This window comes from Aulonocara sp. 'chitande type north' Nkhata Bay, linkage group LG5 (genome assembly GCF_057382095.1).
Source record: "Aulonocara sp. 'chitande type north' Nkhata Bay isolate Kocher_YH1m ecotype deep benthic linkage group LG5, A_spYH_male_GT1.1, whole genome shotgun sequence".
Classification (NCBI taxonomy): Eukaryota; Metazoa; Chordata; class Actinopteri; order Cichliformes; family Cichlidae; genus Aulonocara; species Aulonocara sp. 'chitande type north' Nkhata Bay.
Window position 1 is genome coordinate 46,638,658 of NC_141348.1, and position 17,320 is coordinate 46,655,977.

The 17,320-nt window shown below is 42.0% G+C and overlaps 1 protein-coding gene across 2 annotated transcripts in view; it reads left to right on the forward strand.

The window, feature by feature from the left end:
* The first annotated feature begins 3,917 nt into the window (after window positions 1-3,917).
* The window catches only part of LOC147331509 (zinc finger E-box-binding homeobox 2-like), a 28,571-nt gene continuing 15,168 nt past the window's right edge, over window positions 3,918-17,320 (forward strand). For both annotated transcript variants that reach the window (XM_086293893.1, XM_086293894.1), the window contains exon 1: window positions 3,918-4,270. In XM_086293893.1, the coding sequence (XP_086150019.1) occupies window positions 4,213-4,270 (58 nt within the window). In that variant the 5' untranslated portion in view covers window positions 3,918-4,212. The remainder of the gene's footprint in view (window positions 4,271-17,320) is intronic.

Below are 17,320 nucleotides of genomic sequence, written 5' to 3' on the forward strand. Positions count from 1 at the left end.
ATGGATCTAGGTTAACAAACAAAATTGTATATAAAGAGGATTTAATATTTGTCCTTGCTACAAGCAGTCTTTTTGTCTGGTGAGTTAATGCAGTGACTCCGTTTCTCCAGTAGAGTGCAGTAGAACATGAGGAGCGTGGGCAGACACTGTAGGCTCTTTAAATTTAATTCTCTGCAAACGAAGACCTGATAGCGTTGCTTGCTGTACTTAATCTGTCACTCCCGCGAGGGCTTAAATGGAATTACTCTTCCAAATTATTCAAATTTGGTCTGTCCAAACGACCAAGCTGAAGGCTCTGGTCCTAAATCATCAGTGTTTTTAATCCCACAGACTGTTTCCATCTAATTGTTTTTATTATTATTAAAACCTCATAGCAGTTATGTGTTATGGGTTTGAGCGGTCTGCTAAGTCGATGAGCAGCGAAACTGGCTGGACTGGCTCTGTGGTCAGTGGGCACTGTGGAAACGCAGTGGTAGATGGTGGTGTGAACATGAGTCAAGAATAGTTTAAGCAGAAAGTCTTTTTCCCCTCAGACTGGAGTAAAATTAGAGAAAACGGAAAAGAAAAGTATATTTCCTCCCTGTAATAAACTTGCGATTATTGCTGTATCCTGGGACTCCACGAGGTATCCTTCCGCCGGGACGAGGAGAACCATGTACACCTGTTCAAACTTCACCTCTAAACACTGAGCGACTGATTAAAAGAAACATTATGAATTTTGGTAAGTTGACCATAAGTCGCAGTTTACGTTATTGTTCATGTTTTGTCGTGAAATCGTGAAAATGCGCCCAACCATAGTCCCAGTCAAAAGGTCAAAACGAAGGCGTTCGGTTTTCCTTACAGGCGCGTGAGCTGTAGTAACCATAACGTCATTAAATAAAAGCACCGCGCGAACGAGCCAAACCAGCTAACTGATTTATAACTGACTGCAACTTGTAATAAAGTCACTACAGGCAAACTTTTAAAACTGAAATATTAGAATACCAGTGTCACCTCCTAATAACTACTGGTTACACAGATTTCTCCTCCTTTGACCAAAATAATTTGTCATTTAATCGATTCTTCTTCTTTTTCTTGATAAGCCCGAAAAGCTGATTTACATTACAGAGCTGGCTTTCTAAGATGTCACTACCTTTACTTTCTCCAGTGGCTAATTTTGATCCGGGGCCCCAGTGTGCTTAGACTATATTGGCGTTGCGGTGTTGTGGCATGGCACAGCAGACTCACGGGCAGCCACTACAGCCTGGCAGTGATACTGAAGCTGACTCATTTGCTCCAAGGCAAGGGGAAGTTTTACTGAGGGACTACTGATTTGCACTCTGGCATATCCAGATTTGTGATTTGAAACAATAGCTCTGTTTCCACAGAGGGGTCACATAAGGTGTTTGCAGAAGCATCTATGCTGAGAGAGGACAAAAAGAAGAATTACACTTATAAATAAATGCACATACACATGCACATGTTAGTGCAAAACAAACTTATTTTACCTCGCCCATGTACACTTAAGAGGCCACCTATAGATGCAACTGACAGAGATGGGCTCTATAAAAAGTAGTAAAATTTCACCCTTTTAAAGATAATGCCTTCTAAAAGACTTGAATGGTGCTCATTTTAAAGGATTTACTGCAAAGCTTTAGTGGTTACACTGTAATCTTGCTTGACAAAATGACCAAATCTAAAGCGCACTGACCTGCTCTGATATGCTCAAAATGGGCATTATCCTCTTTCTTCTTTCAGACCAAAGGCTTTGCGAGGCAAAACACGTCTCCTTTCACCAAACCAGAGCGAGTGCGTGTCAAAAAAGAAAAAAATCTAATGTAATAAGTCAGATGGCAGTAATATCAAGATAGTGTTGTTGCTCGTCTGTAATGTGGTCACCATTTTTCTGTGGCGAATGGAAATACCAAAATAAGAACAGAGTTTTTCAAATGCAAAGAAGTGGGCAGCATAATGACTTTTCTCTTTTCTTGTCTTGCCATTCAGAAGAAGGCTTTTCTTTCCCTTTGTCACTTAGACTGGCATATAATTAACTCCTGCTTAATATGCTGTGTAAGGGCTCTCCTCCCCATGCAAGAAGCTTTGAACCCACAGACCACAGATTGGGACAAAACCCCAGTAGGACTGCTTCCTTCATGTGTGTGTGTGTGTGTGTGTGTGTGTGTGTGTGTGTGTGTGTGTGTGTGTGTGTGTGTGTGTGTGTGTGAGAGAGAGAGAGAGAGAGAGAGCGGTGTTGTTTAAGCATGACAGGACAAAACTCAAACTATACCACCACAGTGTTGCTCCACCTGGGTGTAGTCAGTTTATGAAAATAAGTGTAATATAGCGCATCTTTTTTTGTTTGGTGAATAGATGCTTTAGCTCAGGCAGCACGTGACCTTCAACCAAAATTTATAACCTGAGTGAAATCACTTCACGTTTTGCTTGGAAAAATCCACCTATCCATCGCATCGACGTGGATGTGGAGGTATTTAAAATTTACAAAAAAAGAAAGAAAGCAGCTCCCAGGACCTCTGAGGCACCTCTGCACCCCTGTGACCCTCATCTGTGCCAAAGTTTATTGCCCCTCCTCATCCACCTCCTCTCCACCCTCTCCTCCATCCATCCTACCACAAAGAGCCATGATGACCCTTGTGTCCTTCTCTTTCTTCTGCCCTGTGCTCCCTCCCCACCTTCAGGATGCCTTCTCTTCCAGAATCCATTAAAGAAAAAAAAAAACCTCCTCATGTCATGATGGCAAAGGAATGAAAGGGGAATGTATTTTGGGACGGGGTATAGGTCTTGTTTTAAATGTAAAGTTGAGCTCATGTAGTGTTGGAAAAAGTAACAAGATGGAAGTAATTTGAGTACTATAAAAATGCCTATATATTTCAAATATATCCCTTAAGGCTTATTCTGATTCTTAAAGTCTGCTCATTCTGGTTGGCTACTCCGTTTGCTGTTGGGTTGCCTTCTCGTTAAAAAAAAGTCAGTGTGTATAATCTCCCTTTACTTCTCCATCTTTAGCCTAACTTAATCTGGGTCACTCTGTCAGGTCCCTGTTTGTTTGCCCCACGTGGACTCCCTGCAGCGGGACACATTATGCGCCGTGAAAAGCTACCTGGTCGCTCTTATTATGCGGCAAAGCCACTCAAAGGTGGAGGGGGCAAAAAAAAAAAAAGAGCCAAGGTAGGGGTCCTGAACGCTACGTTAGAGTTTTATTTCGGATGTTTTTTCAGTTGCAAAACAGATTACGGTGCAGGTTGCAACACAAAAGACTGTCAATGCATCACTTCCTACAGCCATCCCAAGCTGAATAGGGCGCAGGACGGGGTCCACTCCGGGATACTCGGGCGCAGGTGCGACTGCGGCTTGAATAATAGCCAAGCCGTAAAACACGGAGGGGAGGGGGAAGGGGAGGGGGGATGGGCGGTGGAGAGGGGTTATATATACCTGTTGTCATTAACCTGCATTTAGTGTAAAAATGTTGCAGACTGAGCCTATAATTTAGTCCCAGGCAGAGAGCCTACAGATTCAAGTAGAGACGTTGCGCCTACTGTGGTGGCTCCATGAGAAAGGAGCTCACGCTGCAGAGACAGGGAGAGCCTTTCCTGATCAGCTAAATTATAAAAAATTACACCTGCAACGAAGAGAACACTCTTAATCCCATCACCAAATCTCACCATTGTTTTAAAAAAAATCTTAATAATAACTGGCCCCATAAACAACCCAGCCTAATTCACCTTTAACTGCATTAATAATTTATAACATTTTCATTCATCTCAGCAGCTGTCTTTAGATAATGCATGGAGGAACATTTTCAGTATGGCCAGTATGGCTTTAATTTTTCCCCAATAGATGGAGGCAACGAGGACCTTGTCGCTTTCGGGGTAGAGAGGAGGTGCAAGGGAGCAAATTCGAGATATGCTGTCAAAGTGTAACAGAGTCGGGTCTTTTGTTTTTTGTAACTGTCAGGCTGTATGAGCACTCGGACTGGGGAAGGTGTATGTTTACGATGCCAAGACTGACCTCAGGGCCAGCCTCTGCCGCTGACATCACTCCTTAAGGCTCGTCGCCTTCGCTCGCGTGGGAGTCCCATCAAGGTCTGAGGCTCCCGCTGTGACCGAAGGCGATGCTTCTACACCATTCATTCTCAAGGCAGCCACTCAGGACACGCAGTCGCACCGCTCCCCAGACAACTTTTTATTTTTTCCTGAAAATAAACAAAGCCCAAAGATGACAGAAGAAAGTCGGGGAAAGCGTAGGAAACAAGCCAACCCCAGGAGAAACCGAGGTAAGAGGCGTGAAGACGAAAACTTTTTGAAAAAGTTGGTAATGATGTTGGCGTGTTGCTGCAGCGGGCAGGAGCCCTCACTGAGAACTGCGCTCGTTTCTTGTGTGATTTCCAGATGAAAACTACACTTTCTTTTAGCCCCCGTTTAGTGCTGTTCTGTATACTATAATTTCATGCTTCATACGCTTTTTTTCCCTTACATGTCTTGTGAAAGCCTTGCAGATTAATACACAGGGATGAACCGTCAGTTTCGGTCTGGACCACAGGGATTATTCTACCTGGGAATTCAAAACTTGTGGCTGCTCGCTTTTAAGGAAAACTTTTGGACTTTTCTTTACTGATTTAAAAAGAAAAAATCATTTCTAAATAAAAAGAAAAAGCACAAAGAACTATATACAGCCCAATAAACTGTAATGAAGTCGGATAGACTATTTAATTTATTTTCCTTACTAGGAAATCCTTGTTGTCAAACTACATCTTACAGTCCCCCTGTTATGTAGTGCAGTGCGCTTGGCTCGTACGCAACCTCTGACACGCAGTTTAGTTGCTTTTCACGCGGAAAGTTAACCTGCTCTGACACTGCAGCTTTCTAGGTTTCAGTTCCCTTATTTTTTACTGTTGGATTTTTTTTAGTTTGCAGCAACTTTTATGCAGTTCGATATTCTTTTGTCTGCTGGTTGTCAAAAATAGACTGTGCAGCATCTGGAGAAAAAGGAAAAGCTTTGAATTAGTGTCCTGCAACTAAAAAGGGTTTTATTTAAAAAAAAAAAAAGAAAATAAAAGTACACATTAAAAAATATGTACATTAAAAAACAAAATTTCTAAATGTGATTCAAAGCAGAAATTCCTTGTGCACAACTCTTCAGCTCTGCTATGGTGCACAGTTAACATTTTTTATCTTTCTCTAATTCTTTTGTGATTATCCATCTTGATTATCAAGAATTAGCTGAAAGTGTCAGTTGACCTTGAGGCTTCAGATCTTGTCAGTCTCTCTGCATGCACTTCCCAAAACTGTTCTAAGAGGAACTTCAAGACTGCATGCTGTATTTAGAAAGTTTGTTAAGACGCTGCTCTGCATGCAGCAAGCAGCACATGTTTGTTTGTCGCTCTTCAGGTGTGTGTATCCTTGCTTCTGTTTGTGAGTTCTGATAGGCACACATTTAAAATAACAGTTGTTCTTCCAGCCTTCTAATAAGGACTGAAAATATATGTTGGAATCAAATCCTACTTCCCTAACCCCGGACTCTAAAATTATCCACAACATTGAACACTGAATGTTTCTCGAACCCTAAATTTAACTTGAAACCCCTTTCTAAATATATCAAATGGAAACCTTAGACTAAAACCTCTGAATTATGCTAATAATAATGGAGTATATGCTGCTGGCACTTCACTGCAGAGAAAGCCATTACTCTAAATGTAAATGAATCCCCAGGACAGAAAGAATTAAGTTGGGTTAGTTTGGGCTCTTTTTTTGTCATCTCAGAGCATATTTTGTCATTAAAAAGTGGCCAGGGCAAGGGCGCACACAAACACATGGATGGAGTTTCTTTTAAGAGCCATCGCAAACCATACACTGCTGTTGTTTGCCTCAGATCTGGCATGCAAGCGCGACAAAGCTAGCTGGTGTAAGGAGTTGGTTTGCTCGTTTATTAGTTTGGTTTAAGTGCTTCCTCATTTTATTCATAAAGGTGTGAATTCTAGCAAAGCGTCACCAGGGTGAGATCCTCTCTGACCGCTCAGCTTTAACGGGTACTCGTGTGTGCATGTGCACACACACACACACTCTCACCTTTGACTGTCACGATGCAGTTTGTCGACCGACTTCACTCTGTTTCACAGATCAACAGCATCACGCTACCGTGAAAGCTATCAGCTAAAAAGCACACTTACTGACAAGGACCTGTCACTTATCAGGCCACCAGAAAAAAACTGTCCAGTTTTTTCTTTTTCTTTTTTAAATTCTTGCAGTGATCGTAGAGAAGAGATAAGCATCACCTGCTGTCAGTTTCCAGTAAAATTTATTAAGTAATAGGATCTGAAGAAATGAAGGCATGTTAAAAACGAACAGGAACTGAAAGGAAACTGATTATGAATTGATATTAAGCTTAGTCACATTAACTCATGTTGATGGATGTTTTCCGTGAAACATCTATTTTTAGGCTCTCTTTTGTAATTATTATCAGTGCTTAGTGCACCAACCAGAGTACTTACACAAAGTATAAGCCACAAACACATCAGTGCATGCAAAGAGGTTTTTTTTGCGTGCAACATGCTTGCTGCATGTGCATCCTCATGTTAGAGTGCAGATGTGTGTATTAAAGCAGAATTTGGAATGTGCTGGGCTGGAGGCGGCTGTGCGAGGAGGGAGTTAAAGGTCCTTGATAAAACCAAATGAATTTGGCAGACCCGACTCATAAGACAGAGATCTGGGGATCTCTTCCAAACCAGAAGAAAGAGAAAAAGCACTAACTTTTCTTCCCTCTCCAAGGCGCCCATTGATTATGTCTCTGTCTACCCCAATAAAACCGTCAATGTTCAGCAATATCGAGCAATGTGAGGAAATTACAACTTTTCATTCCTGGCAGATTGGAAACAGTCCCGTGATCAAGACTGGAAACCTATACAGTTAAACCTGTATTTACTGATCTACCAGTTAGAGTGTGAGAATTAATTAGCCGAGAACACAGCCATCAGCTCAACATCAGGCCTCTGTACACAGCCAGTGACACAGATGCTGAAATTGTCGAAGAAGAAGAGTAGTGAAAGGGATCGAGACAGATTTGTGAGAAGTTATTTCAGTTTCTGTAAAACAGACGTAATGAAACAACTCCTCATATCTTATTTTCTCTTATTGCATTTGTTTGGCATAATTTATTCTAACTGTATCTGGGCTTTCCCCTGAGCCATTTCTTGCCAGAACAACATTGTCACATGTGATCAGACTGAATCTTTGCTTTCAGGACCGTGCACACCCTCACAAACATATCTAGTTCTGCTGCTTTGCACTTTATGTTTTGTTGGTTCATTAAAAACCTCACTCTGTCGTTGAGTGGATGTGCCTGTTTAAGAGAAAGCTTTCTCTCTCTCTCCCTTTCTCATTTTCTCCTTTTTTTCAAGTGCCAATATATTTAAACTCCTTTCCCCCCTTTCTTCTTTCTCCTTCATTGATTTCCAAACCCCAGTCTTTGTATGCAGCTGGGGCCCAGCTGTGTGTCTTTGACTGTGTATGTGTGCGCATACGTGTGTTTGTGTGGGTTTTTCTGGCACACCGCTGCCACAGTGAGCATAGCACACTGTACACAAAGGATTTGAGCAACAAAAAAAAAAAGAAAGAAAAAGGAGAGACTGGGGGGGTGGGGGGAAGCGTTGGAACGTTAAAGGCTGACGTGCTTGTACTGTACAGAGCGGAGGGGCTGGGCCTTTTGGACCGAGCCTACTTTAATGGCAGATGTATCGGCGCTCTGGGATGAGGGGTGGGGAGAGCGAGACAGCAATGAAGAGCTCAGGCACCACAGTTTATTACCAGGACTCTTCAAGGGGCTCAGCTCAGGCGTCAGAACCAGCGGGTGGGAGGGACAGAAGAAGACGAGAAGAGAGGAAGATGACAGAGGTGGGGAAATGATGGGGTTGACAGAGACGGTGAAAACAGCTCTTCGGTTATAAAAGATGAGATGTAGGGTTTGAGGGGTGTGTAGGGTAGAAACAGAGGAGTCACGATGGGCGATGGATCAAGGACAATCTAAGCGTTTCCTTGTTTGTTTCTCAAACGTTCCCACAGCTCCAAGTGTCACAGATTTCTCCCGTCCTTGCTCTGCGTGTTTGATACCCGATCTACACGGCAGAAATGGGGAATCCCTTGATTGAGTCCCTCTGGAATTTTTAAACATGCTCATTCAATTATTGCTCATTCTGATGTTTCCTACAAAGCCAAGCCGCCAAAACAGTCTCATGTCTTACTGTACGTTCATGCCGCACGACTGCCATAGCAGGGATCCTCTCCAGCAGCGATTACTTGGAAAATATTGCCACTGCAATGATTAATTAATGCAGTGCCGTGGTTTCTTCCAATTTTTTTCAGCTGTTACAAAAGCGTCCCTTTCAGGGTATGGCAACAAAAAGTATGCAATTAATTTGGAATCGCTGGGAGATGCTTGCAGTAATGAGGGTTTCATTCAAACTGCACCACTCTGATTCTTTTGTAGAAAAATTGCAACTCCGTTGTAGTTATGAAGAGGCCTCGGTAGACGGAAACTCGAGAAGTGAGTGTATGTCTGTGGATCACACGTTTCAACTGTAAGATAACACTGCTGGCCACAAAGCATATGAGGTGTGTATGCATGTGTGTGTGTTTGTGTGTGTTTGTGTGTGTGTATATATATAGGTGACTGGGCATGTACTTGTCACATATTTAACAACAACTGTATTTTCACATTGGAGATTCGAGAAAGTTTAACACACTGTATACCCTGATGCTGCAAATCGATTACCTTCAGTACATTTGCAGTCTTATTATTATGTTCTTTGACATTGCTTTGGCACTGCTCCTCAACATCAAGTCTATTTGTGGATCTTCTTTTACTGCAGGCAGCCTGCGTTTGTGTGTTTGATATGCTGCACATGTTTGACAGAAAAAAGAGGTTAAAACTATCCAGATAGGCAGGCTCTCTGCATACACTTTATAGATATGTGCTGTTTTTATCACACCTCAAATTAAATTTGGAAACCCTGCTTCAGCTGTCATGTATTACAAGGGCCAGATGGGTGGCAGAGAAAGAGAGAAGAGAGTCAGAAAAAGAGACAGGGAGAGAAATGAGAGCAGCCTGGCAGGCAGGAAGGCCCCCTCAGCTGGCTGAGAGCGTGCCAGTATATAAAGGAAGCAGGGCAGGAGATTGAATGAGGAATAGTTTGATATGAGGTCGAGAGATGGACAGTATTTGTGGGCTCTGCCTTGATCACCGCTAAGGCGAGGCCACATAACACCTGCCAAAAAACACTGTCTGTGGATTCATCAGTTTAACACTTTTTTCTTCTTTTTAATCGCTTTTCATCTGCTTTTTAATGTCTTTAAGATGAATATTAGTCAGTGCTTAACTCATTTCTGGTGACTAAAAATGTTGTTTCATTACCACAGTATTGCAATAGATAGGTTAACCCTTGTGTGGTGTTCGTATTTTTGTTACTCAGCCAGTGTTCATGGGTCTGGTGGACCCGCTAGAGTTTTGGCTTTCCAAATTAACACTATCAAACAATTTTATGTTAAATTACTCAACAGATGTTTACTTCATCCCAATTACAAGACATATGAACAGCAAACATGGTTAATTTTTTCCCTTTACCTTTGTTAGATCACATTTATGAATTAATGTGCTTCTCGTTTTTCTTTTATATAAAATGTTATAAATAAATCAGTTATAATCAAGTGGAGTGAGTGGAAAGACACAACACATTTACACGTGAAAAAATAATTAATTGTTTAATTTTTCTTTTGAAAAAAACTGAACACGGGTCTCACAGACCCGAACACCATACAAGGGTTAAACACGTGGTGCATGTGAACTGCAAGTAGAGAGTCTAAAGTACATAAAGATTGGTAAAAGGAATTAAAGGAGCTGTGGTTTACCATAGTGCTGTTTTGGTATTCCTTATGTGTTACTCAGAACTTTGTAGTTGTGTTTACCATGACCTGGGGGCAGTGTCAAAAATATGATGAGCTTGTTCATGCCATTGTTGATCTTTTAGCCTGGCTCCTGCCAACGGAAAACCAAGTGCAAAACAACAAAATCAATAACAAGGAAAACTTTCCTCTGCAGCTTGTCTTTGCCTCTCATCTGAGCTTTTTTTTAGCATTTTATTTTCTCCTTTTAAAAAAATTTCACTTCTTTATCGATCTGTTGTTACTCCGTCTGTATAAACTCTGCATTGGTTAAATTCCCAAAATTCTTCTCTATGAATAAAAACCATAAATCCAGCTTAATTATTTTTTTTTTTAACTGTGTATGTAGCTTTAAAATGCTGCATTATTATGTGGTGTAAATGCTACAGTACTGTGCACTAGTCTTGCACCACCACACATTTATTTATCTTTTGCTAGAAAAATGCAAAATAAGTGCAGCAATTTATTGAAACATTAGCAAGCAAACATAAACAAAATACTATATATATCCATCCATCCATCCATCGTCATCCGCTTTGTCCGGGGTCGGGTCGCGGGGGCAGCAGCCTAAGCAAAGAGGCCCAGACCTCCCTCTCCCCAGCCACCTCCTCCAGCTTATCCGGGGGAACACCAAGGCGTTCCCAGGCCAGCCGAGAGATATAATCTCTCCAGCGTGTCCTGGGTCTGCCCCGGGGCCTCCTCCCGGTGGGACATGCCTGGAACACCTCACCCAGGAGGCGCCCAGGGGGCATCCTTGTCAGATGCCCGAACCACCTCAGCTGGCTCCTTTCGATGTGGAGGAGCAGCGGCTCTACTCTGAGTCCCTCCCGGATGGCCGAACCTCTCACCCTATCTCTAAGGGAGAGGCCAGCCACCCTTCGGAGGAAGCTCATTTCTGCCGCTTGTATCCGCGATCTCGTTCTTTCGGTCACTACCCACAGCTCGTGGCCATAGGTGAGGGTAGGGACGTAGATCGACCGGTAAATTGAGAGCTTCGCTTTTACACTCAGCTCCCTCTTCACCACGACGGACCGGTGCAACGTCCGCATTACTGCAGCTGCATATATATATATATATATATATATATATATATATATATATATATATATACATATATATATATATATATATATAGTTTGTAAAATCCTAACAAGCTTGAAGGTCAGTATTTTTTATGACTACCTTTAGTTCTCAATACAGCCTGAAATCTTTTAGGCAGGCTTGTAAATTTTTAAGTAGTCTTCAGGAAAAGGTCTCCGGGCATCTTGGAGTACATGCAAAGCTCTTCTTTGGAGGTTTCTTCCTTTTTGTTCTGATCTCTGTCAGGACCAAACTGTTTCCGGGCTCAGAGGAGGCCAGTCCATAACTGATAGTGTTGCATTGTGTGTTTTCGATCCAGGTATGCTTTTACTGCATTGTCAGTGTGTTTGGGTTTGTTGTAATGCTGAAAAATGTTTTTGCCAGCCAAGTGCTTTCCACATGGTATTGCACGGTGGAGCAAAATCTGACTAAATATTTCTGCATTTATCATTTATAATATAACCTCTATCCCCTACACCATGTATTGATAGTCATGTGCTTTTTGTGCTGAGGTGTTTTTTCTGTTATCAAACTGTTCTCCCACTAGGAGCTCAGTCTGAGTGGAGTTTTTTTCTCCTCCTCTTACCTCATGTTATGTATTTTCGTTGTTTTTTTCCTATCAGCCTACCTTTCTGACATGTCTCCCCAATGTGATGTTTGTGTAAAGTTGGTCAGAAGGTTCCTTTGTAAGTGTGCATGCGCCATTAGCGTGCTGCCTGCTGTAACCCTAATTTCCTTCGGGATTAATAAAGTATTCTGATTCTGATTCTGACCACTGACTGAAATCCAGACCTGAACCATGACAGAGCCTCCACCGTAGACAATCGCTGTTGTACTTCTGTCCTATTGTCACAGACTATCAGTCCAGTTCTTGCCTACCTCAGCCTTGTCTCCCTGTTTCCCTTTCTTAAGAATGCTCTTAGTCCACTTCTGACGAGGCTTCAGTGAACAGTTAATGCATACGTTTTGGTTTTTTTTGCTTGTTTTGTTCTTTTCCGGACTGTCACTTCTTCTTTTCTTCTTGTCCAGTTTCTGAAAAATGTGTTTTAGGACACACTGCACACCACGCCAAGATATGCAAAGTTTTCAGCTAATGGCTCTCTGGGAATCACCTCATTAGTGGAAAAAATATTATTCTTTCAGAATGTGTTACTTTTGGCCCTCTTTTGCCAATTCAGCTAAATAAATCAGAACAAATTACGTGCTTTTGTTACTAAAAACAAAGTGTCTAAAAATACAATTTGTAATTGTCTCTTTGCTAAGTTGTCTGTTATGTGTAAACATAACACTTCAGTTAGTGACCTTTGTTTTGCTTGAATGATTCATTAGCGGCCTAAAAAAGCATTCCTCTGAAAATGGTCAGGTGCAAGGACTTGAGTGAAACTGAGTAAAACAACACTGATAGACCCTCAGAAAGCCCAGTGTGTGGCTCTGTGTGGCTCCTTGGATGCAAAATGTAAGAAATGAGGGGTGGCTCAAGATTTTTGCACAGTACTGCACATGTTTGAAATACCCAGACTAGTGCTGTAACTAAGGAATACTTTATCATCGGTTAATCTGTGAGTTGTTGTTGTTTATTTTTTGTTCCACACTGCAGTACCTCTTCACAAAAGGGCCTAACAAGCCAGGACTGACAACAAGAATGCATGGGAAAGTTCAACTCCCTCTCTCTGTACCTGTGATCACCTGGTACCACCTATATCTGCCCTGCACATCAATCTCTCTGGTGTACACACACACACACACACACACACAGTCACTTGGTAGGGAGTAAACATTCCTCACCTGTGGAATGAATGCCCACCTGTAACAGTCGAGGCTTTTGGTGTTTGAAACGCTGATATCAATCACACTCCCTTTAGCTCACTCTTTGGGTTTCTTTTGCGAGTGGAAGAAACCCTGAGCCTCTCCATCATTTACTTTAGAGATGGTGAATGCATTTCCTCTGCACAGCAAAAATTCATGTTATCAGTCAAGTGATTTTGCATACATAGGAGTAAACATGATAAGGTCGCAACTGGAAATCTTAGAAAAGTAATGAGATGCCCGTTCTTGCAAAGCCGTATGTTTTTTAAACGCCATGTTTTCGGACGTGGTCAGTCCAAAACACTCTGGTCAAACTTGCCTCACATGGAGCAAAGATGCATGCTAGAATTATACACTATGAGATCATGCGAACTAGGCTTAAGCTCAGGTATGATAAAGAACATGATGCATACACCGGACGTATTATGGGCTAGAAAGGAAGCAGTGCAGCGTGTATTGGTTCAATCTCTCATTTATCATCATGTAACAGTCTACTAGATAGTCTTATCTCATCCTTTTTTTTTTTTTTTGCAGAATTTCTGGTGGTATGTGACAGGTTGCAAAATTGCCAAAACGGGGAAGGTTTTTAATCATAAGGGCCGGTTACTCATAAAAGAAAAATGGAAAGTCAGAGTTTAAAAAAAATATATATATTTTAAAGTTGTACAAAATCAATTTCTTTTTCCTTTTTAGTTGCACAGTGAACTTTGGTACCTCAGGGAAGCAGCGTAGTTATGATTATAGAGTGCATGTGTGCAGCACTGCAGGAGGGATGCAAGGGGAAATAAGTCATAAGGCACCCTGGGAGCTTATCAGAGGGAGGTAACATCACTTAAATGATACAAGTAATCGGTAGGTGCGAATGTGTCCAGGCCTCATCCTGGGACGAGACTGAGATTTGAAAGCTTTACTTTTGTGAATTCATTAACTGTCAATCCACAGATTTTAAACTTTTACTGTCGTCCCTCATTCCCCTCAGTCGTTGGTTCTTTCTTCCTGCTCTTTATCATCCCCTCGGTTCTTCTGTATCGCTGTTACCACATATCTCACTTTCCCGTTTTTATCCATTTCTTTTCTTTATTTGATCCTCCTCTCTCCCTGTCGTCTGCTCCACCCAACCCGGGCTCCCCCAATGCTGTACGGTCGCCATCATGTCCCCCCCTCTCCGAGTACCTCCCCTGTCCCACTGACACCACACGCTGCTCCCATCCCCCGAAAACCACTTCAAACAGCCAGCGCCATCAAAGACCACAGTCAGTCAGCCAGGCAGTCAGCCAGGCAGCCAGTAAGGCAGCCAGTCAGCGAGCCTTCTGCTTTGACTTAAAATTACTGTCGTCCCAGTCGCAAGGCTGCTTTCCTCTTCTGATACACATCAAAGATCCTCTTAAACTCCCCAAGTTTGCTTTTTAAACGTTTTCCTTGTTGAGTCTTTTTTTATGCACATTATTTCACTCGTCGAGGTTTTACACTCTCTCTCTTCTTGCCTCTTTTTTCTAAAACGTGGGCCAGGTCAGTAATGACATGCACACACTTTCTTGTGTGGTTCTGCTGCCTTTGCATTTTTTCTCTGTGACTTTAATTAGTTTCTTTTTTAAGGAGTTGGTTTTCAGGCCTCTTCTGCGCAACAGCACACACACACACACACACACTCGCACATACGGCACGTATCAAGTGGCAAGCAACCAGTATTCGCATGTGTGTAAATTAATATGCAGTATGATTCATAAATCTTACTAATGAGAACTGCGTAACCACAGAACGACCAGTTTAATAGCGCGTGCTTTTCTTTTTTGTCTGCATCTATTGACGTGTGCGCGCTTCAAGGACAGAAAAAGTGACAAAAGAAAGCCGGTCAGGGCAGAGAGGGAGACGGGCGTGTGCAATTTAGAGAAAGGCCAAAAAATAAAGCAGAGCAGCACGTTTTTTTTTTCTTTTTGCTATGATGACGTCACATTTTGTCACTTGATAGTTGATAGTTTGGTGTCATAATCGCTCATTTGGGGGATTTGTAATGCCAACATAGGCCAGAGGATGGCGCCACATTTGTATGTTAGGTATGTCTCATCAGCAGGCTGTCTGAACAGAAGAAAATGTATTATTACAAAGCTTGATTAAGACATGTTATTGGATATTATACTTTTTCTACTATTTTTCACTTTTGAATGTGAAGCTGATCAATCCTTTTGTCAGCTATAGAAGCAGTTCAGTGTGTTTCTGCAGTGGCGAATACCACTGTGGGCTGTGTTCTGATCTTTCAGAACTTAATGGGGTGGGTTCCTCAGAAGTGTATTGTGTTTTAAATCTGCTTTAAGTGCTCAGATTAAGGAATTTTGATCTTTTCTTAATACTAAATCATGCAAAACACCTCTAACACATCTTATATACAGATGTTTTAAGTCAGTGGGATACCAGACATACTTGTTTCCCCCTCAAAACAAATCTCATGGAGTGAGTAACTCAACGTTGCTGCTTGAGTTGAACTAACCAAATCCCACATTGCATAACTGTTAAGCTCAAAGAGAAGTTTTATTTAGTGTTTATCCCTATTAAAAAACTTCAGAACCTTTGTATCCCCGTCAGGGAATGTTTTAATATTCAAAAGGAGCCACTATTGTGTGGTTTCTTGTGCCAACGTACAAAATAAAGAGCCACATCTGAAGTCTGGAACAGTCCCTGAGCATTTTCATGTGTCAGAAAAAAGAGGGAAAACAAATTTGGAGGGGGCAGACTGGGATATTTATAGAGTGGTGTGAGAGTCTTTGCAATGACAGGAGTCTAATGAAGCACAGTTTGGGTTTTGATTCACAATGTGGTGAGCGCGTGGGTCCCCCCGTGACCGTTTCTGCATTCCAGCACCGATCCCTCGGCACACGGAAACCGCGCCACAGGAGGAGGCGAAGGGCCAACTCGAAATAACGTGTTCCTCTAACCGAGCTAACCTTTCTCACCAGCTCCGTTCTGAGTTGCAGCAGATGCACACAGAGTGCGATGGCAGCAAAGCATAATTCATGCATACACAAACACGCTCTCGCACACAGCATGTATGCAGTTGTGAAGTCAACTTGTCACTAGCGGTGAGTCACTGACACACCAAGTGAGTCAAAAAGGGCAATTTAGCCTGACAAAGTTGGGAAGTCCAGAATGATGGTGGCAGTGTGTCACTTTCTAACTTTAGTAGGTCACTTTCTGATTGTCTCGTGTGGGCCTTATTATCATTTTGGAATCAAAACAATGAAAACGGACCTACAAAAGCTCAACTGGGGTCAATTGCTGTGAACAGTGAATACTGTGGACTTGAATATGTAAGTTACGTAAATGTGCAGTTTTGCCTTTTGCTCTAGTTCCTAATATATAGATAGATTTTTTTAAACTACTATTTAGTACATCTGACTCTTTCTCTTTACTGTGTGGCATGCAGCACTGCAAAAAGAGGGTCACTGATGCAGAAACCTCTTTTGCTTTGAAGGTAAAAGTCTGTGTTAGTCAAGGTAACATTGTTTTCTTTGATAAATGTCACTGCGGTGGTCGGGAGGACAGGTAAACACGGTGGCAAACATGCAGGCAGCAGCATACAGGAAACCTCCAAAGGAAGACGACAGACAACCACAAAGCCTTGTTGCACACCTCTTCATACCACACCTTGCCTCATTTTTGCAAAGAGGAAAACTGATTGCTACATTTTCGCATACATAATGCAAAAAACAATGTGATTCTGTTCGATGAACCGCAAAATTTGCTCAAGTCATTTTTAACTCGAGTTGCTTTAATAGTTTTCAGGGCCCATTTATTTGGCTTTTTATTTGCACGCAGAGGCTAAAATGTGAGGCAGAGGTGCTGCTCTTCCTCTTGTTCTTCTTCTACTTTTTTTCATTTACCTCCTGCTCTGTTGTTCCTTCAGCATTCGTGAAAACACACAAAGTGACTAACCCAGAATGGCAAGGTGCCGCTGCGGTGTGTTTCGGGTTATGCGTGCATTGTCTATAACTAAGTTAAAGCAGCATTCTTTATAAAGCGACGTTACCCATCTTAGAGGATAGAAATTGTTGTATTGAGACACTCAATGATTTATAACCCTTCTTCCTGAAACTTGTAAAGCTGTTAACTTTTAAGTTCTTGTTAAAGCAGCTGTCAACTCTGTGCTTAAAATCATATAAGATCATTATAGGTTACAAAAATATATCATGGAAGTCAACAGTTGACTCACCACAATCTAAGAATACATAGTTGGGTGGGACTGTACAAGTGGGGATGAGAGTGCCTGTCCCTCTTCACACTGTCTCTTGTAATGCACCTCCAAATTGAGTCACACTTTTCTCACCGCCTCGCCGGCGCAAGTGCACCTTTGCGGTGTGATTAGAATAGAAGTTATCTGGACGGCTTTCCTGTCACTGCTCATTCTGACTACTCCTCTTTCTTTTCGCCTTTGCGTTCTTGATGTCTGACTCTCTATCATGGCATCATCGTGCTGCAGCACCAAATCAGATGTGTTTTAACCTCTGTACACACAG